At 39.9% G+C, this 27,785-nt stretch overlaps 1 protein-coding gene across 1 annotated transcript; it reads right to left on the bottom strand.

Moving 5' to 3' along the window:
• Positions 1 to 591: 591 nt before the first annotated feature.
• Positions 592 to 23,842, bottom strand: SDG20 (SET domain protein 20). Its single transcript, XM_077391619.1, has 2 exons — positions 23,199 to 23,842; positions 592 to 1,045 (listed from the first exon to the last, which is right to left on the bottom strand). The coding sequence occupies exons 1-2, from the start codon at positions 23,812 to 23,814 to the stop codon at positions 657 to 659; spliced, it is 1,005 nt and encodes a 334-aa protein (XP_077247734.1). The 5' UTR covers positions 23,815 to 23,842; the 3' UTR covers positions 592 to 656.
• Positions 23,843 to 27,785: the final 3,943 nt, after the last annotated feature.

Below are 27,785 nucleotides of genomic sequence, written 5' to 3'. Positions count from 1 at the left end.
GAAAAACGTGAAAATAGCCTAATCGTTCGTTCTTACTCGGCCCTTTTTTTTATTTTCCACGCCGTTCCGTTTAAGAGTGTTTCCCACTACAACCCTATAAAATAGCCAGAATTTCTTTTGTTGGGAAGTTTTATTTGATATTATGTAATGCCAGTTGGGACTCCTTGTCCCCAATGTATTCCTCATATTATCAATGAAATTTTGTCACTTTTCAAAAAAAAAAGAAAAAAAAAGAAACAGGGAAATGATTTCTGCGCTCCAATGTTTTGATAAACATGCGCTCCAAACTTTGTCTTGTAGTATTTAAAGGGCTGTCAGAAGAATATTACAGTTCTCGAAAAGCTATTCAAGCCCTTTAAACACTGCATGACAAGCATGTGGAGCGCATGTTTATCAAAACATTGGAGCGCAGAAATCATTTCCCAAAAAATATTTTGAGTAGAGCTTTTGTTTCCTTGTTCTCTCAGGCTTGTCTCATCCTCTACTAGTTAGTGTTCTCTAAAATCTCTCCTCTCACCACTAGATAAATTAAATTCACGGTTGCCAAACATGGCCATACTGTAAAAATGCTGCCCTGGAAGACATCCAATGTGAAAATTATAATAATTTTAATAGGAATGCAGTAAAATTCATGGCATCAGTGGACAATAAAAATCTCAAGTGGGTTCTGAGGGAAGTAATCCAAGGCAACAAGAGCTAGCACAAAAACATGGCATGCCCTTTGGCTTGAGCCTAACATCTCCATAACTAAAAGCAAGCTCTTCACCTTCTAAAATATCTCTAGCAGCAAAGAAGCAAATGCGAGGGAGCAGGGCACCAGAGTTCCTTACCAAGACGGTTGACAAGTTACCGCCATCGCATGAATGGTTAATAAAACGAGCAATGTTTCCGACCCTTGTTGCATCGATATTCATCCTCAAGCATGCTTTGCCCGATGGCAAATGCTCTCGCACGACCAGAATTGCAGAGGAAAACCGGCCGTGGGATGCAAGTTCATCATACTTCCTTTGCCGCCTTTTAGCTACTTCAGTTGTCAGTAATTCGCCTATACGATGACCATATGAGATTTGATTAGGAATCTCCAAATCTGTGTGAAAACTAGTAAAAAACCACAAAATTGATGAATGTTTTGCAACTGTTACGCTCTGTTACGCTCAGCTATCAAAGTTAGTAGTCTGCCTAAGTACAACAAACAACTCTAAGCTGAACTGATTACAGATAGGGAGTGAAGACTACACTACTTTTCTGTAATCACCTCACTCTGAGGTGAGTGACTAAGACTTCTAATTGAAGGAAAGCGCTCAGAATCAAATGCCTCTTTCGGTTAGCGGGACTTAGTTCCAGGCAAGGCTGACTGCACAGCAAGAGCGTCAATGGTGACTGAGAGAAAATCTCTCTTTCTGGCAATTGGTTTAGAGTGATTGGAACTGGTCATCAGATGGGCCACAGTGGTTCAGAAGTCAGACATGGATACATAGAAGAGGATATTTTATTTTTGAAATTTGACATTTATTATTCCAAAGAGTGCCAAATAAGGGACAAGTTGTCCCCTAACAGGCTACAACAGTACCGCCCCCTACATACAATATGATTAGCTTACATATCCGTTATATGCTACCTATCCCCATTCCCCATTACCCATTACATTACCCAGAAGCCTAGCTTATATCAAATCCAAACAAAAAGTGCCAAATTTGTGGGCCCCCACCAAGACAAGATACGAAGAAGAGGATATTGGCCAACACATCTGAGTAATATGAAGATATGAAGGTATACTATTATACAATACATAATCATACTATAATAATTGCAAATAACAGGTAACATGCAAACTATTTTTTGTTCTAAATGCCATGTCCGTGTGTTTCCAATATAAGCATCTGGCCTGGAATTTTTTTTGGAAAATAGTCTGTTATATAGGAATTGCTCAAAAGTGAAATAAAATGGTTACACTGAAATGTTTGTAACATCAAGATTGCTTCATATTTTTCTTTGGGTTGTAGTGACCATCTCGGACCCCTTCTTATCCTCAATAATAAAATGTCTCATCATTCAGAAAAATCAAGATCGCTTCATATTAAAGAAGAAAGAGAAATTTTATGTTATTTCTAATTACATCTCTCTTGAGATGCCGGCTTGAGAATCAGTTAAGCTTTCAAGTGTTTATCTTATGTTAGTTGCAATGTTTCTGATTAGCTGTTAAGCAAGGACACTTAAATTGTGAAGAAAAATTGATAAGCTTGGTCCCATATGGCTACAAAACATTATTTTCTTCCTTTTTTTATATAATTTATACCTTTAATATGCTTCTACTCGTTACATTATTCTATATCTTACACTTCCAGAAAGCAATATTAAGAACCCAATTAGCTAGGCAATAAATATTTTTTATTGTAATAAGTTTTATAGCAAGCTTGCAAAATATAATATATTGCAAGATAGAATACATTTTTTATGAGAAATTTTCTTGTCACAAACATGCATAATGAATTTTTAGGCAATATCTTAGTCACATTTTGCATATGCAACAAAGGAAGAAAATATTTATTGCGCATCAAGTCAGGGTCTTAATACAAGGAGATCTTTATTATCATCAAATAACTATGCACATTTCGACATCCGGTTTTCCAAGGTTGTTTGGGTGGAAACAAACAAATGCCCACATTTAAGTTACATCCATGGTAAGGTAACCCATTACATTCTTAGGCCACCTACAACTTACACCCTGTTACCATTTACATTAGGTCGCCATTTGAAAAAAAAAAAACATTTACATTTGGCAAAAAAATTCTGTGACCTATATAATAGACTAACGGTAAATCTTAAACTATAAAAAAGTGTGACCAGCAAATGTAGCTCAATCCTTTTGACACTTCAGAATAAGCTGGCGAAAGATTGGATTACATTTCAGAACGAGAAATCTACAATATGTTTTAAGAGGTGGTTGGATGCACCCTTAAAGTAAAAATTTATATCCGAGCTTTAGCTTTTGTTTCTTCGGCAAGTGTGGTCGAGGGCTGACCAGAACCTAATCCCACATAAGAATGTTGGCACAAGGGGTACTACGGCTACCCGAGAGCCTGACAGAAGAAGTGTGAATCGTGTAAGGCGCAGAGAAGCTGAGGAGCTCACACCACAAGTGAGTCAGGGGGATGTTCCTGAGCAACCTTGGATTGAAGGGGAATCTCAGAAGTCAATACCCGACGCAAGAGAGGTGTATGGGGAAAGCTGGAGCCGAACTTTGCCGGTATACTAGACTCGTTGGTGTCCTGGCTAGGGAGAAGAGAACAAGTGGCTTCCTCAGAATATTAGCTGTATACAAGATAGATCACTTTGGGATGTTGATTATCCCTCCCCTGGAGCAGAACATGGAGGAGCTGAAGAACAACCGGATGAGCAAAGCGGTTCCATTCCTTGAAATGGAGCTTTGGTTTGTAAATTTTTTGAGATTCTTATCGACACAACGGTCGGAGACTGGGATTTAAGCGGTCTACCCCTGCACGTCTGGTGCGCCGACAACTTTCAAGTAATCAGAAGTAAAATAGGGAGAGTTCTGGCCACGGACAGTTCTTGTGAGGTGGGGTGAGCCTACAAGACAGGGAAGATTTTGCTGGGGGAAGCCAAAGAAGCGCCATAAGTGGTCAGCATCCTGGCACTTATCGATGGAGCACAGTACTGGGTGAAGGCTCAGAAGTCAGAATATCCGATCAGTTCTGCATAGAGTAGGCAGGGTGGTCGGTAGAAGCTCTAGAGGTTCCAAAACGGAATCGACAGAGATCACAGATCCTGCAAGCATTCAGCCCCCATCCTCAGCCTGTTCCGGGCGATAGAGTTTGCCCGGCATTGGGATCTGGAAGGCGCATGATAGGGAGGATCGAGTTCAAACTTCACCTACTCAGGTCGGTTTCAGAAGTTCAGACAGGGGCCAACGGGTTTGCCAACGCATGCACTGACGTGTATCACCGAACCAATTCCAGCTCGTTGCAGATGTTAGAGAAGTGAGAAGACACGTGCCGCTTATTCATTTGAACTCAGGGGCTGACGCCAGTTTCTGTGCAAGATGGACAGCCAATTTTGAAACTTCACTCGGTGAGAATATTGGCTTCTTCGGGTGGGCCCATGTTTTTCCTGAAGGGCGTCAGGACATTGGACCAATTGGATGGGCCCACATTGGATTCTAGTGGCTCTGTTTTTGCAATGGGATGGTAATCGGGGGGTTCGGTCCGAATGTTAATGTAGTTACAGAGACCTAATCAACGGTCCGTAACACAACGCCGACAATGCCGAGATTCAGGGACTTAATCTCATTTTATCCTGAGATTCCATCTTCAGTTTTGCAAGAAGAGAACATCCTGGATCAGCCAGACAGAATTAACTCTCCTGAAGTTCGCACGGTACTCTGAAAAGCCCTAGTATAGCTTTGGGAGGGAGTAGGCTCATGCTTGGAGTGACTTCTTCAATCCAGGTCGAGGGCGGGTATGAGACAGGAGAATGCATGCAACCAGCGGGTTCAAGTCGTACAAAGGAAGCTGTCAAAGGAGAAGTATCCGAGGAGGGAGATTGTCTATCAACAGGCACATGTCTCAGAGGCATAAACGCCGAAGGAGTGAGCAAGTTACAAGCCTGTTCCTCGACTGTGGAGGAGAGAGGAGTAGCGATTATCCACAGAGTGAGGTGGAAATCAGAAAGGAAAGGCCGCAAGATCTCTACTTTGGAACACTTGAAGTGGTTCGAGGCTGAGGGCTTACCGATGAGCTATGCGTGATCAACTCAGCTCTAGATGGGGCCTTGAGTTCAGGAATTAGGCAGTTGTAGTTGAAATCAGAGGCATCAAAGAGCCTGGCGGTGATATAATTATCGGAAGGAAGGAGGAAACTCCATAAGGCGCAAGGCACTCATCACATACTGACGAACCAGAAGGTACATTTAATTCAAGTTTGGCATTCTTTCCGTTTTCTAGTTGTGCGGATATTGCAGGGTTGGATGTTGTTAGATCAGTGGAGGAGCCACCATCACCAGTAGCCAGGCACCTGGATCCAAACCATGGGCAGGCATCTAATATGCATCCACAGAACTCGAGAGAATCCGAGAGGGGTACAAAGGAAGGGGGTGAAGAGACAGTGAAAAGGGATAAACATAGGAGGAAGAAGAGGAAAGGGATCCTAAGGAAGATACTGAGCTTTCAGCAGTCTGAGAAAGGGGTTAGCAAGTTAACTTGGCAGGTGCATCAGGGGGACAAAATGGAGTTATTTGTGAACAAAATTGTGGAGAGAAGTTAAGTTTTGGGGGTTATCTTATTCTGGAATAGAGGAGAACCAAAGGAGTCTATTTCAGCAGGTGGGGAGATGAACATTCAAATGCGGAATCATGGGGAACCGGCCAGGCTGGAAGCAAAGAGAAGGACGGAAAGGACACTCGGAGAAAAGAACCAGCTCCAATCTTCTATTAACTATGAGGGCCTCCTCGAGTAGGTCGAGATGCGGAACTGCGGAAGAGAGGAAAGTCAAGATGACAAGGGTCGAGAGAAAGGGGAGTACTAGGGATTGGATACCAATATTATCTTTGAATGTAAGAGGGTTGGGCTCCATGGAAAAGAAAGCTCAGGTTAAGGAGTTAATGTTGAAGCAAAGGCTTGAGGTGATGTGTACTCAGGAAACCAAAATGAGGAAGATGAATCACACTCTGATAAGGAGCCCGGGTGGTAAAGCAAGTTGGGACTTTGTAAACATAGACGTAGTGAGGCGGCGAGAGGCATGTTAGTGGCTTGGAGGTGGTTGGGAGTATGATTGGTAGATTCTCAGTCACTATAGAGATGAGGAAGGTGGCAAATCAGTCCAGGTGGGCCTTTACAGGAGTATAAGGACCAGTCCTAAGGGAGTAGAAGGAATTGTTATGGGCGGAGTTAGGAGTCATGAGAAGTCAACAACCTCATCCATGGGGCCTAGAGGAAGATTTCAATGAAATCAGGTTTGTGGAGGAGATTGTAGGAGAACCTTGCAGAGAATGAGCTTATTGACCTGCCTTTGTCTGGAGCGAGGTTCACGTGGTTTAGGAACTAAAGAGTAGACTAGATCGGCTCCTAATCCGCCGGTGGTTGGAGCTGCTCCCAGATGTGTCCCAATCAGCTTTGTTACACTTGTCTCTGCTACTCGTAGATCCTAGATTGGAGTCATGGGGCCAAATTCTGTTTCGGTTTGAGCTAGCTTGGCTAGAGGAACCTAAAATGGAGGAGTAGGGAAGATGGTGGAATGAAATAGCGTTCTCCGGACTGACGGATGTAGTGATAGGGAATAAATTGCGATATGTTAAGCACAAGCTAAAAGAATGGAATCAGGAAAGGAAAAGGCGATGGTAAGAATGAGTGAAATTGCTTTTAAGGATGAAGGCGGCATAGCGAGTATGGAGGAGATTGAGGAGATGGAGGGGGATAAAAGAAGAATATAAGAGAATGGTCTTACTGGAGGAAATTGCTTGGCGGCAAAAATCAAGGGTGCAATGGCTTAGGTAAGGTGGCAAGAACTCGGCAAGTTCAAGGATGGAAGATTAGTAGAAGACAAGCCCTCGATAATGGAGGAGATAGTAATGTTTTACGAGGGACTATTCGACAGAAGGGGTGATTTGCCCAAAACCAGACGGTATTACTTTTAATGTATTGGAGGTCGAGGAGAAGGAAAATCTGTAAAAATCCTTTGAGGAAGAAATAAGCTAGGCTCTCTTTTCTTTGGGCAGGGATAGACTATAGAGCTCCGGGGCTAGACGGGTTCTGCCTAGCATTCTTCCAGAGTTGTTGGGACTCCGTGAAAGTTGACATCTTGAAGTTTTTTAAGGAATTCCATGAGTTGTGTTTGGATAAGGGTACAAGAGAGACATTTATAGCACTTATACCAAAAGTAAAAGGAGCCCTATCTATTGGGGATTTTCGGCCAATTAGTTTAGTGGGATGTCTATATAAGGTCTTGGATAAGGTTTTGGTGGAGACGATGAAGAGGGTCCTACCCAGCATAATTTTAAGTAGTCAATCAGTCTTTGTGGGTGGGGGTGGGGGGGTTGTCAAATATTAGACTATGTGATGATTGCGAATGAGGTGGTGGACTTCTATCTGAAAAGTGGAGAGAAGGCTGTAGTTTGTAAGCTAAACAAGGACAAGCCGTATGATAAAGTGGGGTGGGACTACCTAGAGTATGTGTTGCAGAGGATGGGGTTTGGTAGTAGATGGAGAGGCTGGATTAATAGGTGTGTGTCGTTGACGTGGTTCTCCGTGCTGATAAATGTATCTCCAAGGGGCTTCTTCAAGTCTTCTAAGGGATTTGATGTAAGGAGATCCTTCGTCACCATTCTTGTCCGTGATTGTGGTAGAGACTTTTAGCAGATTGATTGACAAGGGCAGGGCTATGGGATTGACTGAAAGATTTAGGCTGTGTACCCACGTACCCGTGTCGTGTCGTACCCGCACCCCGTACCCGTACCCGTGCTTCATAGGACAACACCATCTCTAGCTAATGAATCCGCCTCGCCATTAGCCGATCTACGAACATGAGCAAAAGCAATGGATGAGCCCTCAACAATGTCATGGATCTCATCAAAGAAAGACTAGAATCTCCAAGGCGGCACTGCGGACCCCGAAGCCATCTAACCACATTCAAAGAATCACCTTCCACAATAGTGTTATCCAATACCTCACTAGCAATTTTTTTATTACCTACAAAAACCGCTCTAACCTCAGCTTCCCTAGAATCACATACCCTCAGCGGACCCGAGAATGCCCATAAAGTCTCCCCACTGGAATTACGAAACATCCCACCAATACCCGCCAGGTCGGGATTTCCAAAACTCGAGCCATCAAAGTTAAACTTTAACCAACCCGGAGGGGGAGGGCTCCATTTTTGCACCACCCTGGGTCTGATTTCCCCTTCCAAACACAAAACTCGCCAACCTTCCTATAAGTCGAAGGCAGAAACAAACTGGAACGGGGGCAAACACCTGGCCCAAGCTATATCAGAAGCAATAATATTAATATATACTCTATGGGCTGGTTTGTGTACCCCCTCAAATACCCTAGCATTCCTCTCCTTCCAAATCGCCAGGAAAGATGTAAAGAGGCAAATATTCCACAAGATCTTACATTTCTTCTTCCAAGGCCCTAACTCCCAGCACGACAAAACCTCCAAGATAGAAGAAGGGTACACCCAACAGATACCAAATCTCTTCAGAATAAAACCCCAAACCTTCCTAGCAAATTTGCAATGCAAGAAAAGATGATTAGTCGACTAACCATCTTCCAAGCAAAGAGGACAGTGATCCACCAAAAACATAACCCTTTTTCGAAGAAAGTTAATGGTTTGAATCCTGTCCCTACAAGCCGCCCACCCAAAAAAGCACATCCGAGGGGGGACAGTAAGATTTCCACACCTTCGCAAGAATAGAAGGGACAGAACATGGGGAAAGATGAGAATAAAAAGACTTCACAGAGAAAAACCTAGATGAATCCCAAATCCAAACTCTCTTATCCGACCCGGACAATTTGATGTAGCATGATTCAATCACCTCAAAAAAGCGTAAAGCTTCCAATTCTCTTTCGAAGAAATTCCTTCTGAATACCGGCATCCACACCACACTCCCATGCTCACGAACAAAACAATCTTTGACCATCGCATCCTTGGAAGATGCGACAAGAAACAACTCCAGAAACAATTGGCAAAGGGGCTCGGTGGAACACCAAGCATCCTTCCAAAAACTGATTCGATCCCCCGAATAAACCTTGAACCGGATTCCTGAACTAAACAGGTGCTTAATTTTCAATATGTCACGCCACACAGTAACCCCTTCAAATTATACATATCATTCGACTCCCAGTGCCCTCACTTTGCACCATACTTACTACTCACAACTCTCACCCAGAATTGATCTTGCTCAACCCCGAATCTCCAAAACCACTTCCCAAGTAAAGCATGATTAAATTCTCGAATCCTCCTGATCCCAAGACCTTCGAACTTAAAAGGTGTACACACCTCCCCCCACTTCACAAGAGAAATACCCTTGGACTCACCTGAACCCCCCCATAAGAATCTTCGCTGAATCTGCTCAATCCTCAACACAACACTAACAGGACATTTAAAAAGAGATAAGAAATACGTGGGAATATTAGCCAGTACCGCCTTTACCAACACCAACCTCCCACCTCTAGAAATAAGATTTCTTTTCCACGTATCAAGTCTCTTCTCAATTCTTTCAATAATCGGATCCCAGAAATGCTTCCTCGGCCTGCTCACACCCAAAGGTAACCCCAAATATATAGATGGAAGAGAATCCAACTTACACCCCAACATCTTGGCAAATCTAGAGGCCCTATCCGATGGCAAGTTAAGGGCAAACATGCAAGATTTATGAAAATTAACTTTCTGACCAGAAATCAATTCATAACACCTAATAGCCGCCTTCAAATTTAATATAAAAACCTCGTCAGGGCAGCAGAATAACAAAGTATCATCTGCAAACTGCAAATGAGAAACTTCCACCTTATCTCGCCCCACATTAAAACCCGGGAAAAGCCCATAAGCGCTACCATTCGCAATAAGTCTGCTCAGAGTCTCAGCGACAATGACAAACAGGAAAAGGGATAAAGGATCCCCTTGCCTCAAACCCCTGAAAGATTTGAAGAAACCTTTTGGAGATCCATTGATCAGAACCGAAAAATAGGCAGAATCAACGCACCTTCTAATCCACCCCCTCCACCTGTCCCCAAACCCCATTCGACCCAAAAGATAATCCCCCCCCCCCCCTTCAACCCGATCGTAAGCTTTCTCCATGTCCAATTTACACAGAATCCCCCTTCACCCGACTTAACATACGAATCAATTGCTTCATTAGCAATAAGGGAACAATCCAAGATCTGACAATTAGACACAAAAGCACTTTCACAATTTGAAATCACCGACGGCATTACCACCTTGATCCGATCTGCTAGAATCTTTGCAAGAAGCTTATATAAACACGCCACCAAACTAATGGGTCTAAATTCCGAGATTCTAACTGCGCCATTCACTTTTGGAATTAGGGTGATAAAAGTAGCACCAGTGCATTTGTCCAGCACCAAACCATTGTAAAAATCCTGGAAAAATCGCATATCCCCCTTGACAAAATCCCAGCACGATTGAAAGAATGCAATGCCGAAACCATCGGGACCCGGAGCTTTATCCGTACTCATAGAGAAAACACCTTTTTGAACTTCCTCCTCTTCAAAGGGGTTCTCCAGCAGCATCCTCTCCCCCATAGATATACTCTTGAATTCAACACCCTTCGGGATGGGTCTAACAACACCCTCAGACGAATACAAGGACCCATAAAAATCCAGAATGGCACTGGTAATGCCCTCCTTATCCTCAATCATTCTTTCATCAACATTAAGGACATAAATTCTATTGCTTCTTCTACGAGCACTCGCCATGGCGTGAAAATACGCAGAATTCTTGTCCCCCTCTTTTAACCATTGCACCCTCGATTTTTGCTTCTAGGAAATCTCCTCCCGCAATAGAATTGCCATATGCTCCTCTTTCGCACGACCCATTTCCTCCCTAACAGCCTCAGAAGCCATACCATTCTCATCACCCACCTCAACCTCCCGGATGACATTTTCCAACCATCTCCTCCTAACCAATTTAGCCTCTTTACAACCAGCAGCCCAGGCCTTCAATTTTGCTTTAACATACCGTAACTTCATGCCAATAATCACGTCAGCTTGCCCATCCACCTTGATAGAGGCCCACCAGTCACCCATCTTCTTTTCCATGTTATGTTCCAAAAGCCAAACAGTCTCAAATCTAAACGGAAAAGGACCCCACGACTCCAACCTAGGATCCAACAGCAGAGGGTAATGATCCGACACCGAGTGGGGAATAATTTTTTGATAAACCTCAGGAACCAGGTTAATCCACCTAGGGCAAAGAAGGAAACGATCAATGCGACTATGGCTTGCACCTCTAGACCATGTATAACTGCCACCAGAAAGAGGCAGGTCGATCAGATTGAATTTTGCAATGAAATCCGCAAACGCCACCATATTAGGAGTAGATCTCCGACACCCCCTCGCTCACAAACCAGTCTGATTTCATTAAAGTCACCACCAATACACCAAGGAAAAGCCCATTTATCCCTGGCACTACCTAATTCTTCCCACAGGAGTTTTTTCTCTCTCCCCCAATAATAAGACCATAAACCCCCGAAAACAACCACATAGAAGAATCTTCAACCCTACGGAAAATCACAGATAATGAGAATTTGCCCCTCAATTCATCCATTCTCGGCCATTTAGACTCATCCCACATAATCAGAATCCCCCCAGAAGCACCATTGGACTCAATAAAAGCAAAGTTCCATTCCGATCTACCTCCCAGACTTCTCACCACAACTCTATCAATAGACTCCAATTTAGACTCTTGAATGCAGACAAGATCCGGTTTAAGGTTGAAAACAATGTCTTTAACTTGCACCTTCTTCTCCAGCGAGCCCAACCCGTTAATGTTCCAAGATAGGATCTTCATTAATTCACCGATTTAATACCCCTCCTCCCCTTACGACCAGAGGCCTTCCTCGCCGTAGAGACCCCTACCTTCGCATACCCTGAGTGAGATCCTCCATAATTAATACCAGATTTCAACCTCTTAAGTTCCCTCTCCTTCCTCGTGAGACAACCCGGAGAAACTACCCCCAAAGAAATGCCTCTATCCCGATCTCTTACCTCTGCCACCCTAATCATGCTTCTAAAATCTCCTTCTAGCCCCGGATAGATTAACCCAACTTTCTGCTCAACACCACTGTATGGTTAACAAGAAAATCAATAGCATCCACCTCATGATCTGCTCCAAAGCCCGACGGAATAATCACCTCCTCCAAGGATACCACAGGCTGCGGTTCAAGGCTCAACTCCTTAGCATCCACCACAACATTCTTAGAAGTATGAACAAAAGGATTGTACAACACCATACTCATACTTTCTTCCAAGCAACCCTTAGATAAATTGCCATTCCAGCGCACAATCGGTCCCTCCTCAAAAGATCCATGGGTCAACTCCTTAGCATCCACCACAACATTCTTGGAAGTATGAACAAAAGGATTGTACAACACCATACTCATACTTTCTTCCAAGCAACCCTTAGATAAATTGCCATTCCAGCGCACAATCGGTCCCTCCTCAAAAGATCCATGGACGCATGGGATAGAATCACCCTAATTTTGATAGGATACCATTCTCCCACCACTATCCTCATCATTGGAATATGGAAGGGGGAAAACCCAGAGCACTCCTCCGTAACACCACGAATATTATCAATAGGAGACGGAGAAACACCGTCCTCAAACTCCAGACGCCGGGAAAAAAAAGCAGAGATCTCCAAAGAATCGAGCCTTCCCGGATCAAGGGACCCACTTGCAGAGACCTCCCTTAAGAAAGGCCTGATACCAGAGAATTTAAAAGCACCAACTGTCTGGACCCGCTTGGAGCACACCGAAGAAATAGAAGGAAAATGGGTAGGGGATAAAGAAGAATCAAGACTAGGGCCAAGCCTAACCTCAGAGCACAAAGGGAATGGGCCATCCGGGCTTGGGTGAGTTACATAGTCCACTGGGCCCATACCCATTCGATACTACCGATACAAACTTAGCTTTTACGTAGACAAAATCTAAGACCTTCCCCTATACTTTTCCTTGATTTCTTTTATATTGATCATGATTTAAGCCTGCTTAAGGTTTGTTAATCTTTATGATATTGCTTTTGTTTGGATTATTTTTTGAACCATGAGCAGCACTATGTTTTATGAGAACACATTGATAAGATGATTTTGAACTATGCTGTGTTTTATCGGAACACATTTACTGGCATATGGCCTTGTTTTGAATTAGTAAGCCATTGATTTATTGTCTTCTCCCTTAAATGGAAATCAGTCTCTGGAAATTGAGTGGGTTAATATGATTGTTTTTGTTGATTAGAGTTTTCAGCTAGTTGGATCTTTTTTTGGGCTAGTTGGATCAAGGGATGCCTAATTTTTATTGGGTTTTCTATTTTTTATGACTTTATTATTTATTAGACCACTGACATGTATTCTACATATTCTCTCCATGCCTTTCATTTATTCATCTATTTACTTTTGATTCTTTTGAATTATATATTTAAATCACCATACGCATAGACTTCTTTCTATTTTAGAGTTATTTAGTAATAATATTTTGTAATATGGGTGGTTGATGTATTTAATATTGCAATATATTTTGACATAAAAGAACAGCATAAAAGGACATTATTTCATTTTTTGGGATTCAAGCTTATTTGTCAATTGAAGTCATGGAGAACCCTAATCAAAATCAAGACCATACTAAAGAGGTAGCACAATCTTCCACAAAGCGACCTCATGTGGATTTTGATGAAGCAAATCTCCCTACAGATCTAGGATTAAGAAGGCGGATTTCTAATTATCATCCTAATGGAATGGACCAAATTCGGACAATATATTTGCAAAGAGGTCCTTGTCAACCTAAGAATAATGATTTTTCTTAAACGAAATTGGGAACGGTCTCGCGTTGTTTAAGCTCTGCTTGATTTAAGGAGTATGCTGATTGGTTAGAATATAGCATAGAAAAAGATGCTGTATTTTGTTTGTATAGCTATCTTTTTAAACCGGAAATTGGAGATCAAGGAGGAGGGGATGCTTTTATTACCGAAGGGTTTAAAAATTGGAAAAAAATGACAAATTAGACCATCACTTTGTTTGTATAGCTATCTTTTTAAATCGGAAATTAGAGATCAAGGAGGAGGGGATGCTTTTATTACCGAAGGGTTTAAAAATTGGAAAAAATGACAAATTAGACCATCACGTTGGTGTTCATAATAGCGAGCACAACCAAGCTCGACGTAAATGTGATGATTTGAGAAAACAAAATCAAAGCATTCAAACGATGATGCAAAAGCAATCAGATTGTAGTCGAGAGAAGAATACCGAACTCGTTTGAACGCATCAGTTGACTGTATTCAATTTTTATAGCAACAAGGATTAGCTTTCCGAGGTCATGATGAATCTGATGACTCAAATAATCAAGGATTTTTTTTGGAATTATTGTGGTTTCTTGCTAGGCACAATGGAGATAATAATCGTGTGGTGTTACAAAATGCTCCTGAAAATCTTAAGTTAACAGCACCTGATATACAAAAGGATATAGTGAATGCTCCACCAGTTGAAACTACGAATATCATTATTAGTGAGCTTAGAGATGCATTTTTCGCTATTTTGGTTGATGAATCTCGTGATCTATCAACAAAGGAGCAAGTGGTTGTAGTTTTACATTATGTGGGTCAACGTGGATGTGTTATTAAACGTTTCTTGGGTATCGCTTATGTTACTGAGACGACTGTCATACCACTCAAAGCGACGATCGAGTCAATGTTAACTAAACACGGATCAAGCATTGTAAGATTGCGCGGGCAAAGATATGATGGAGCAAGTAATATGTGTGGTGAGCTTAATGGTTTGAAAATATTGATTTTGCACGAGAATAAATCTGCTTATTATGTCCATTACTTTGCCCATCAACTACAGTTGACTATAGTTGCAGTTGCAAAAAATCATCCTGAAGTTGCAAGTTTCTTTAACTTGGTTACAAGTGTTTTCAATGTTGTTGGAACATCATGCAAGCGTCGCAACATTCTTCGTGAAAAAAAGAACTACAAAATTATTGAAGCGCTTACACATAATGAACTTTCTACTGGTCGTGGTTTGAACCAAGAGACTAATCTTCGACGACCTGATGATGCACGTTGCAGTTCCCATTATGATTCGTTTATCAGTTTGATCATCTTATTTTAATCTGTAATTGAAATTGCAAGGGAAGACGGTTTGAATTCAGAGCAAAGAGGATAAGCAAATATCTTGTTAGATTCACTCAAGAGATATGATTTCGTATTTATCCTACATTTGATGAAAGCTTTGTTGGGGATCACGAATGAATTGTCTCAATCACTACAGCGAAAATATCAAGATATCGTCAATGCAATGAGATTAGTAAATATTTCCAAACATCGGTTACAAGACATGAGAGAAAATAAGTGGAATTCTCTTTTGGAAGAAATTTCTATATTTTGTGTTAAGTATAATATTGATGTTCCGAAAATGGATGATATCTTCTTTCATCGATGTCGCTCGCGATGAAGAGTTATTCAGATGACAAATCAATATCATTATCGCGTGGAACTTTATTGTTTAGTTATAGATATGCAACTTCAAGAGCTTAACAATAGATTTGATGAGACAAATACCGAGTTGCCACTTTGCATTTCATTCTTAAATCTAAGGAATTCATTTACTACTTTTGATAAGCAAAAGCTGATTCGGCTTGCCCATTTTTATCCATATGATTTTTCAGAAGGACAACTAATTATTCTCGACAATCTAACTCGAGATATTTATTTTCGACATGCGCTCTGAGAAAGAATTTCCATCATTAAATGGGATTGGGCAATTTGCTAAACAGATGGTTGAAACAAAAAAGAATATCTTTTTTTTTTTTTGAAATATTAATAGATTGAAGAAGGGAACCAAGAAGGTTCACAAAATACAAAGAGATGAAAAGACAAATACAATTTACGGAGGGAGATAATCAAACCACTCTAAACTAGCCCTGCTAACCCTCGATTTAGCGAGAGAATCCGATTCGCAATTTGCCGATCTCCGAATATGTAAGAAGACTGCAGTTGAATCAGAAACATAATCAGAAATCTCATCCAGAAGATTGAAGAATCTCCACGGTGGTGGAGTCAAACCCGATATCCACTTTATCACATTTGCCGAAGCCCCTTCTACTATCACCTTGTCCAGAATGATTTTATCTATATGTAAGATTCCGGAAAAAGCCGCTTTTACTTCCGCTTCAGAAGAATCAGTTATACCTATTGGACCAGAGAAAGCCCAAACCACTTCACCTTTATCATTTCTAAGTAGACCACCAATTCCAGCTGCACCCGGATTCCCAAAAGAAGCTCCGTCAAAATTAAGCTTGAAAAAACCTTCAGGAGGAAGAGACCAAAAAAGAATATCTTCTATCCATTAATTTACACGTTGGTGACTTTGGCAATAACCCTACCAATTGCAATTGCCACCGTTGAAAGAGCATTTTTAACAATGAATATTGTAAAAAACCGACTACGCAATAGGATGGGAGATCATGCAGTGAGAAAGACGTATTTAAAACAGTTAACAATGAGGCAATAATGCAGTGATTTCAAAATATGAAAACCCATAGAAGACAGTTGAGTAAACTTTCAGTTTATTAGAAACAAATAAGTATAAATTATTTTTTATATTAAAAGTAGATAGTTTTTTTTATAATTACTTTTTTTGATATGGAGGTAAGGTGATACGTCCCCTCTTTGTACTCTTTTTATCTAAATAAAAATTTTAAGGTGCAATCTCGGGTTCCTACATAAATTCAGGGGTTTTTTTTTTTAAGAAAATTTGGTTGCCCCCTGGAGCAAATTTCTGGCTCCATGCCTGAGTGGAGCCATATATTAAAAGGGTGGAAAAAGACGAAGAACTTGGTCTCCTTAGGGGGAGGGGAATAACTCTAATCAAGGCAATTCTTGCTAATATACATATCTATCAGCTCTCAGTGTCCAAGTGCCCGATGAGTGAACAGATCCAATGAAGATTTTTGCGAGGTGGTCATGACGATAAGAAGTTTCATTTGGTAAGCTGAGAGGAAGTTTGTAAACCAATAAAAGTAGGCGGATTGGGAATTAGAAGGATAAATGTGTGACTTCTAGGCAAATGGTTATGTAGATTTGGGGAAGAACGGCACCACTTGTGGGTGAGGGTTGTTGAGAAGTATGGAGCAACATCAGAGAGATGGATATCTGATGACAAATGGTGTCTTGGGGGAGTTTCAATATTGAGGGACATCTTAAACCAAAGAAGCAAATTTGAAGATAGGTCAGATTCAGAGTATCCTCGAGCGAGAAGATAAAGTTCTGGAGTCATCCATGGTGTAGAGAGGTCCCCTACAAAGTAATTTTCCCGGATTTGTTAGAGGTGATGGAAAACCGAGAGGCATGGGTTAAGGAATTCTTTGAGCGAAGTGAGGAAGAGCTAGTGTGGAGGATATCCTTAAGAAGGAACCTATTTGATAGGGAGTTGGAAAGGGTAGTGAGACTCGTGTTCATGTTAATATCCTACTATATAAAAAGATTGGGTGAAGAAAATTGTGCCCTATTGGTGGATGCTGGAGAGACAGTAGATCACTTGTTCCTCCAGTGTACTGCTAGGTTTGTGTGGAGTAAAATCTTGTGCAGGTTCGGCATATTATGGGTATTCCCACCCAGATTATCAATACTCTTAAACGGACGGTCTTTGGTCCCCTGGCGTAAATAGGGAAAATCCTATGGACGGCCATACTATTAACCAATGTCTGGGTATTATGGAAGGAGAGGAATGCGAGGGTCTTAGAAGGGATAGTAAAGTACCCTCACTTCCTCCATGTAATGATTTTAGCTCTAAGCATTAATTAGGTAAGAGTGTTTATTAGCTTTCGGTTCGTTTTGGCATTTGACCTTTGGCAAGGATGGTTAGAGGTATGTAATAGTAGGGAAATGAGACCGGTCATAAATCAAGTTGGGATCCGCCATGGAGATGTTTCCTAAAGTTCAATTTTGATGGCCCTAGTATGGGGAACCTAGGGCCGGCAGGAGTTGATAGCCTTCTTAAGGATGAGAATGGGAATATGTTACGGGCATTTTCAAGCCCCATTAGAATCGTCGATTCCAATGAGGCGTAGATTAGAGCCGTGAATCAAGTAATCCAGTTGATTAATGAGAGCTTTTGGAGAGTCATAGTAGAGGGTGACTATTTATGTGATAAAATGGATGAGGGGAATTGAAGCCAAACCCGGGAGGGTTGATAAGTGGATTGATGAGTCTTGGATGCAGTGGCGGGATTTTCAATCTCATTTCATCGTTTAAGGAGATCGGCTAATAGCGCTCGAGAAGGGTGTCTAGGGCAGAGTTGGAAGTTTTTTATTTCCCCCCCCCCCCCTTAATTTTTTGTTGTACTTTTTTCCCTTTCTGTTCTCTGTTGTATTGCTTAGATCATCGGGCGAAGCCAGGAATTTGCTCCAGGGGGGCAGAATATTTTATTTTTACAACAAAAAAAAAAAAAACAATTACCATTATGTAGGAACCCGAGATGGCACCTTAAATTTTATTTATATAAAAAGATTACAAAGATGGGAACATATCACCATACCTCCATATCCAAAAAAATAGTTATAAAAAAACTATCTACTTTTAATTTAAAAAATAATTTATACTGATTTGTTTCTGATGACTGAAAGTTTACTCAACTGTCCTCTGCGAGTTTTCATACTTTGAAATCACTGCATGATTGCCTCGTTGTTAACTGTCTTAAACACGTCTTTCTCAATAAATGTAACCAAATTATCATTCATCCATTGATCTCCCATCCTATTGCGTAGTCGGTTTTTTACAATATTCATTGCAGAAAATGCTCTTTCAACGGTGGCAGTTGCAACTGATAGGGTTAGTGCCAAAGTCACCAATGCGTAAACTAGTGGATATACGATATTCTTTTTTGTTTCAACTACCTTTTCAGCAAGTTGCCCAATCCCATTTAGTGATGAAAATTCTTTCTCAGAGCGCATGTCGAAAATAAATGTCTCGAGTTAGATTGTCGAGAATAATTAGCTATCATTCTGAAAAATCATATGGATAAAAATGGACAAGCTAAATCAGCTTTTGCTTATCAAAAGTAGTAAATGAATTGCTTAGATTTAAGCATGAAATGCAAAGTAGCAACTCGGTATTTGTCTCATCAAATCTATTATTAAGCTCTTGAAGTTGCATATCTATAACTGAACAATAAAGTTCCACGCTATAATGGTGTTGATTTGTCATCTGAATAACTTTTCCTCGCGAGCGACATCAAGGAAATAAGATACCATCCATTTTCGGAACATCAATATTATGCTTAACACAAAATATGGAAACTTCTTCCAAAAGAGAATTCCATTTGTTTTCTCTCATGTCTTGTAACCGCTGCTTAAAAATATTTACTAATCTCATTGCATTTACGATATCTTGACATTTTCGCTGCAGTCATTGAGACAATTCATTCGTGATCCCAACAAAGCTTTCATCAAATGTAGGATAAATACGAAATCATATCTCTTGAGTGAATCTAACAAGATATTTGTTCTCCTCTCTGCTCTGAATTCAAACCGTCTTCCCTAACTGTTAACTTACCAACTTCTCCAAAAGCTTAAGCTGTTGGAGAAAGACGTTATTTATCTTTTATACTTAACACTAACAGTTTCAATTACATCAATTACAGATTAAAATAAGACGATCAAACTGATAAGTGGACTATAATGGGAAGTGCAGCGTGTATCACCAGGTCGTCTAAGATTAGTCTCTTGGTTCAAACCACGACCAGTAGAAAGTTCATTATTTGTAAGCGCTTCAATAATTTCTGTAGTTCTTTTTTTACGAAGAATGTCGCGATGCTTACATGATGCTCCAACAACATTAAAAACACTTATAACCAAGTTAAAGAAACTTGCAACTTCAGGATATTTTTTTACAATTGCAACTGAAGTTGATGAGCAAAGCAATGGACATATAACCAGATTTATTTTCCTGCAAAATCAATATTTCCAGACTAATAAGGTCATCAGGCATATTGCTTGCTCCATCATATCCTTGCCAGCGCAATCTCGCAATGCTTAATCCGTGTTTAGTTAAGATTGATTCGATTGTAGCTTTGAGTGTTATGGCAGTCGTCTCGATAACATGAGTGATACCTAAGAAACATTCAATAATACATCCACGTTGATCCACATAACGTAAAACTACAACCACTTGCTCTTTTATTGATAAATCACGAGATTCATCAACCAAAATAGGAAAAAATGCATCCCCAAGATCACTAATAATGATATTCGTAGTTTCAACTACTGCAGCATTCGCTATATCCTTTTGTATATCAGATGCTGTTAACTTACGATTTTCAGGAGCATTTCATAACACCACACGATTAATATCTTCATTGTGCTCAGCAAGAAACCAAAATAATTCCCAACAACCAAATACAGTCAACTGATTCATCATGACCTCGGAAATCTAATCATTGTTACTATAAAAACCAAATACAGTCAACTGATGCATTCAAATGAGTCCGGTATTCATCTCGACCACGATCTGACTGCTTTTGCATCATCGTTTGAATGCTTTGATTTTGATTCATCAAATCGTCACATTTACATCGGACTTGGTTGTGCGCGCTATTATGAACACCAACGTGATGGGTCTAATTTGTCCTTTTTTCAATTTTTAAATCCTTCGGTAATAAAAACATCCCCCCGATCTCCAATTTCGCAATACAAACAAAATTCTGCATATTTTTTCTATGCTATATTATAACCAATCAGCATACTCCTTAAACCAAGATAAGCTGAAACGACGAGAGACCGTTCCAAACTTCGTTTGAGGAAAATCATGATTTTTAGGTTGACAAGGGCCTCTTTGCAAATATATTCTCCAAATTTGGTCCCTTTCATTACAATGATAATCAGAAATTCGCCTTAATCCTGGATCTGTAGGGAGATTTGCTACATCAAAATCCACCTAGCTCGCTTTGTGGAAGATTGTGCTACCTCTTTAATAAGGTGTTCATTTTTATTAGGGTTTTCCATGACTTCCATTGACAACTAGGCTTGAATCCCTAAAAAAAAGAGATAATGTCCTTTTATGCTCTTCTTATATGTCAAAATATATTGCAAAATATTATTACTAAATAAATCCAAAATGGAAAGAAGCCTAAGCGTTTGGTGATTCAAATATATAATTCAGAAGAATCAAAAGCAAATAGATAAATAAATGAAAGGCATGGAGAGAATATCTAGAATACATGTCAATGGTCTAATAACTAATAAAGTCATAAAAATTAGAAAACCCCAAAAAATAAGGCATACCTTGATCCAACTAGCCCCAAAAAAAGATCCAATTAGCTGAAAACTCTAATTAACAAAAAAAAAAAAAATCATATTAACCCACTCAATTTCCAGAGACTGATTTACATTTAAGAAAGAAGACAACAAATCAATGGCTTACTAATTCTTAACATAATTCAAAACAAGGTCATATGCCAGTAAATGTGTTCTCATAAAACATGGCACAGTTCAAAATCATCCGATCAACGTGTTCTCATAAAACATAGTACAGCTCATGGTTCAAAAATAAATCCAAGCACAAGCAGCATCATAAAGATTGACAAACCTTAAGCAAGCTTAAATCATGATCATAAAAGAAATTAAGGAAAAGTAAAGGGGAAGGTCTTAGATTTTGTCTACCTAAAAGGTTAGTTTGTGGATTGTAGAGAAAAACCATATAAGAGAATCATGTGAAGGGTTTGCGATTTTGAGAACCGATAGTGATTTGAGAGTCTAAGACTCCAACTCCAATCGGTTTGGCATTCGGACTCACAATTGGTTCTCAAAATCCAAAACGAACAGATTCCAACTCCAAGTCTCCAATCAGTTAGGCCCTGTTCGTTTTGAACTTTGAGAATTGAGAACTGATTATTGGATTTTAAAAAGAACACTATTTTAGGTTCAATAATCAGCTTTGGAGAATTGAGAACTGATTATTGGATTGAAAATTAAACACTATTTTGGGTTCAATAACAAGTTAGGATTTAGAACTTGCTATACCATTTCGCGGAAAATGACTGGCTTTTGCATTATAGAGCAGCCACGGTGAATTAAATGCATAAGACAAAATCTGCTGAAAAATAACCCGTGTGGCTGTTCTCACTTGCAAAAGTGAGCCGGTGAAAGGGATTTCCGCGAAATTGGCTATCAAATCCCTAATCAGTTTTGGACTCCAGAATCAATTCCTTAAGGCCAAATACAAAACGGACAGGTATTTAGGATTCACAATCGGTTCTCAAAATCAAATAGGCTGAGAGAGATAGGGATTCAGTCATTGAGATTCATTTTTGAGAATGAAATAGAGAGATGGAAAGCGATTAAGAGAGGGAGGGAGATTGAGAGAGAGAGAGAGAGAGAGAGAGAGAGAGAGAGAGCATACCCTTAGCATGAGAATGGAGACCGAGAGATGGAGATTGAGAAACCGAAAACCATGAATCGTCGTGTGAATGAGGAAGGAAATAAAACCCGAAGTTATAGAATCATTTCCCTATTTGGCTATTTCCTCTCTTCAAAACCGTGATAGAAATGGAGATGGAAATGATTTTAGCGAGAATCCGAAAATATAGAATTGTTCACAACTGTTTTTGGTATCTACCCCTAAATTATAGCATCATTCCCTACTTCGTCTCTTAAAAACTATTTTGGACTAAAATGGGCAAAGGCATTATAAGGACATTTGCCCCCTCCTAATGAAAATTTGGAAAGTGAAAGGGGAAAAGGACAAATTCAGAATTAAAGTTAATATGTAAAGAAAATGAGATTTTTTGGAGGTTCAATCCCTCCACACCCCCCCGCCCCTCCCCCCCCCCCCCCCCCCCCTGTGATTGTGGGGTTCTCCCATTTTTCTTTTCTTCATTAACTCAATTCTTTGCCATTCACAAAAAAAAATAAAAAAAATACAGCAGCCTATATAGTTACGATATATACAGAGCATTGTATTGCATCTCTTAAAATTTAGGCATGCCACCCATTTCAGTCTGTATTATATGTAAAGTAATAAATCGGATAAACAAACTAACATGCCATTTATAGGCAAAGACCAGAAAAAACATCAAACCAACAATTAAAACCCTCTGATCAAAAGATGTTTTTGTACGTTAACATAGATGAATGACTATTTTTGGTGAATATCATTTCAAATTCATCCAATTAACAAATTTGTATGATTATCATTTTCAAATTCATCCAATTAACAAAGGTCATAGATCCACTATATGTATGGCAATTCTAGTGGCTAGCACCACCTCAAGTTAATCAACTCTATAATTTATAATAACCCTAAACCCTACAAACAGCATTTCAAAATCATCCCACCGACAATCTCCATCATCAGAATTAAACAAAACCCAAAAAAATTCACACAATACTAAACATAGAGAAAAAAAAAAGAATTGCAATAAACATACAAGCATACTATCTTTCAAAAATATAAAGAAATATACCAGCATATTCACAGACGAATTCCCCGCGACGAACAAACTCATCAGTGTGCAAGCCCCAACCCTTCTTGGAATCTCTAACAATCTTCAACCTAATCGAAATCCCTCTCTGTGTCAATCTGTTCTTGCACTCTGACCCACACTTACAATTCACCCCACATTCACTAATCATCCCCATGTCTACACCCAAACCCAAAACTCTCCACCCAAAATTCGAACATGGGCACTCTAAATCCCCATCATTTTCTTCACAACAAACTTTACAAACACACCCAAAAGCATTTTCCAAAGGTGGAGAATGAAAACCCATTTGTGAATCTGAAATGGGTTTCATGAATTTTCCTCCCCATGGTTGAGATAAAGGAGATTTTAAGAGTGGGATTGGGGTGTAGATGAAGTAGGAATAGAGGTGGTTGTTGAAGGTGTTGAGGAAGGGGATTGGGTGCTTCTCGAAGCTTCTAGAAGCATCTGAAACCCTAAGGGTGGTGATTGATTTTGAAATATGGTGGAGGGATTTGCAGGTGGAAGAAATTGAGGCTAAATCTGGTAGAGAAAGCCATGGGAGAACAAGGTGGGCCCACTCAAAGAGCTGCTCTTGGGTTTTGGAGCCCTTCTTCATCCCCACAACGATACATAGCAAAACGAAGAGTATATAAACGAGGGAGTGCGGATACCAATTGTGGGGTATAATTATTAGAGAAATTAAGAATGTGGTTTGGGATGATCTGGGCCATCGATCGGATGAGTAGTTACTAGCCGCTGATACTTCGATCAAATGATCCTAGCCCTAGGTATCAAGTGAGATAAAAAGGTATGATATTAGGCCGTTTTTGAATTGCGTGAATTTTCTCGAATAGTTTGTGTTTGGTTCCACGCAAAAGCAACCTAGTCCCACATCCGATAAGGATCTGTTCACTCGTTTTCTCGAGGAAGGAAAAGAAAATGTTTCTCGGGAATCTGATGTGGCATTAGGAAAAGAAATTCAGGGAACCTGTGCAGGAAAAGGTTTCCCTGGACTGTTTCTGAACTGTTCACTTGTGCAGGAAAAAGTTTTCAGGGAAACTGCTTGCCCTTCTTTTTGCACTAGTTTCCCAGGAAAACGAAATCCGCGTGTTTTTAGTCGGAAATGAAATAGAGGGGAAAATGGACTTTTTCATGTCAGTTTTTGACTTATTGCAGAAATTCCACATGTGCAATTCTATTTTCACTGGAAAGCAAGTGAACACCAGAATTCTGTTTTGTCAAGGTCTTGTCAAGGAAAAAAGAGGATTTTTTTCCAGGGATTTGGTTTCCAGGGAACGCAAGTGAACAGAGCCTAAGTGAAATGGATGGGGAAGGGTTTTAAGGGAAGCACCCTCCCTCTAATGGCTAGTTTTTAAGTTCTACCCGTTTAAAGATAAGTGAAATGGATGGGAATGTGTTTTAAGGGAATGAGCACCCTCCCTCTAACGGCTAGCTTTTAGGGGTGAGTTCTACCCGGTAAAATTCCTAACAGTCTGGAAAGGAAAAATATTTCTATCTTTTTGACACGGAGAAATGTAATTTTTTCCATGGAATATTGATTTATCAAGTGGTGGGACAGGGGCAATAGGGTGGGGAGACTAAGAGAACTGAGACAGCACGAATGGGGAGAGGATGAGAAGTCAGGGAAAAGAAAAACTCTACTAAAAATTGAGTTTAATTTTTTTCCTTTTTTTTTTTTTTTTTTCTTCCTGCTACTCACACGGCATCATGTACTTAGTCACGCCCTCTCAAGTCTCTCCCTTTCAGACTTTTCCCTGTCATCAATTCATGGTTGCCAAACATGGCGTTAGAGATGTCTTCAGTATTATCCTGTAAAGATTATAGGAGGAATGATAGAATGAAGGGCGCCCTTGCAAAAATCAGCTTCAAGTGTCCCTTTATTGGTTGATTTCTATTAAGTCAACTTGGTTTCCACTTCTTTAGGCACTGTCCACTTTTTTTGGCTCGCACTTTGCAGAAATTAACCAATAGGGGCCTTGAAGCTGAGTTTTGCAAGGGCGCCCTTCATTCTATCATTTCTTTAAAAAAAAATTATAATTATATAATTTCCCTCATAAAAAAATCCAAGAGACAATTTTCTCTCAGAAATATTTTTCTTGCAATCCAAACCATTTTTTCCATGGAATATTGATTTATCAAGTGGTGGGACAGGGGCAAGAGGGTGGGAGACTAAGGCTCTGTTCACTTGTTTTCTAGCTGCAGGAAAAGAAAAGAAAGGAAAAGAATCTCACTTGAAAAACTGGAAAAGAAAGGAAAAGAAACTGTGAGAAAATTCTGTTGTTCACTTGGCCGAGAAAGGAAAAGAAAGTATGCAGGCAAAGTGGTTTTCTCAGGAAAGTGATTTTCCCATCCTTTTGGTGAGAAAATTTAGAGGGAAAGTGCAAGAAAGTTAGTTTTCCATGTCATTATTTATATGTTCCACCTGTGTAATTCCGCTTTCCCGAGAAAACAAGTGAACGGCGGAAAATGTCAAATCATGTTCAATCACGGGAAAATTCGGCTTACTTTCTTCTCCTTTCCTTTCTCAAGAAGGCAAGTGAACAGAGCCTAAGAGAATTGATACAGCACGAATGGGAGAGGATGAGAAGTGGGTGAAAAATAGGGAAAAGAAAAGCTCTACTCAAAGTTGAGTTTAATTTTTTCCTTATTTTTCTTGGCATCATGTCCTTAGCCATGCCCTCTCAATTCTCTCCGTTTCCGACTTTCCCTATCAATTCATGGTTGCCAAACATGGCCTTAGAGGGGTCTTCAATCCCTTTAAATTAATTATAATCATATCATTTCCCTCGTAAAAATTCGAAGAACCAATTTTCTATCAGAAATATTTTTCTTGCAATCCAAACAGGGCCTAAGGGAAATATGCCAGACCAAGTGCCCCTGTTTGGATTGCAAGAAAAAAATATTTTTGACTGAGATCTTTTTCTTAAGAAATATTTTCTTGGAAAATGATGTATTAAAGAGATTTTATCTTAAATTGAAGGCCCCTCTACGTATAAGGAAACAATTTATCATAAATTGAAAGTCTCTAAGTAAAAAAAAAATGAATTGGGACAGCTAAAGTCATCTTTTTTCATGTGTAAAAAAATATTTTTCCTTTCCAAGCATTTCAAGAAAATTCCTGCAATCCAAACAGGGCCACATGTGTGGTTCCATTCACAACATGTCATTAACAATTCATAGTAGTGACCGAAACAAAAATATAATCGACAATGGATAAAGCCTAGTTTGGGTGAGGAAGGTACTGTATATTAAAGATTGGTGCAAATTCGTTTCCAGTGTTCTCTAAAAATGGTTAAGGCCCTATTTGTTTGATATAATGAGAATTGATTTTGAGTGCAGATTTGATCATTGAACTCAAAATTAAATGTAATTGTGAGTCTAATAATCAGTTTTGGACTTCAAATCAATTCTCAAATTCCAAAATGAACAGGGCCTAACGAATTTAGGGCCCGTTTGGATACCTCATGCATTTGTATTTTTAATTGGATTTGAGTTTTGGATACAAAATACATCAATCATCTTCATGATCATGTTTTGAGAGAGAGAGGGGGGGAGGGGGGAGGGATGTCTCGCTGCCGGAGCAACACCGAAGAGCAGCGACGGTGAAGGAAGTTGCCATAAATATTGATTTCCAAATAATGTGTCGCATAACAAATTTGAAATCGGAATTTTTTGCACTGTTGTAGCTGATTTAGAAATCTAAGGATCTAATCCAATTCAAAATATCAACTACATCCAAATCTAAAGTCTGTGGGTATCCAAACGTGGTCTTAGTGTCACTCCAAAGTGAATATTTTCAAACGGGATTTTACTAGGCAATTTTGCTGAGCCATTTAGCGAAATTTCATTTAGAAGTGGATTAGTTTAGGGTTGACCCTCCCCAGACCTGAGGCTCGGGTTGGGTTAGGGTTGAGAGAATGCTATCTCGGATTGGGCTACGGTTGGCCTCAACACAGCCCAAGATGATGCAGTCCAGATCATAGAGCACAAATTTGAGAAGAATCGGGCCTATCCAATAGTTGTTCAATGGTCAAAGAGGCTTAAGGCCGAGGGTGCTCAAGCAGCTCCACATGCTTAGGCGAAGATTGTTTTCCCGTTTCCCATACACAATAGCCGTTGATTGCAGGCCTATTGTCAATTTATTATAGTCGTCGATTGTAAGTCCATTTCCATTCAAGAACCACTTCTATAGTGTAACCTAGCACCAAATCTTGCTAGTTTGGCTTAATTTTGGTATTATTAAAAAGGTTTCTCGATTACCTATCTATTGACTTCAAGATCACGCGATTTGGACATAATTTGAGAAAGTTATGACAGATTTTGAGGCGTAGTACATGCATTACTGGATTTCTATTTTAGGTTATTTTATTAAGGTTTTTAACTTTTATTCAAAGACATTTTATTTTTATATGGTGTAAGCCTGTTTAGTCCAATATTTTTCAAAAAGTAATGTATGGCTTACACCTTAGGATAACCCAAACAGTCCATTTGATTGGCCACAACGTAAATAGATTATGCCCCCAAAATCATTTCCATAGGATGATCTCAACAACCATCTGATCATCA

The sequence above is a fragment of the Tasmannia lanceolata genome, unplaced genomic scaffold (genome assembly GCF_043159265.1).
Source record: "Tasmannia lanceolata isolate RefF3 unplaced genomic scaffold, GAP_Taslan_0.1 ptg000012l, whole genome shotgun sequence".
NCBI classification, from domain to species: Eukaryota; Viridiplantae; Streptophyta; class Magnoliopsida; order Canellales; family Winteraceae; genus Tasmannia; species Tasmannia lanceolata.
The sequence above is the reverse complement of the archived record's forward strand: the minus strand, read 5'-3'. Positions and strand labels throughout refer to the sequence as shown.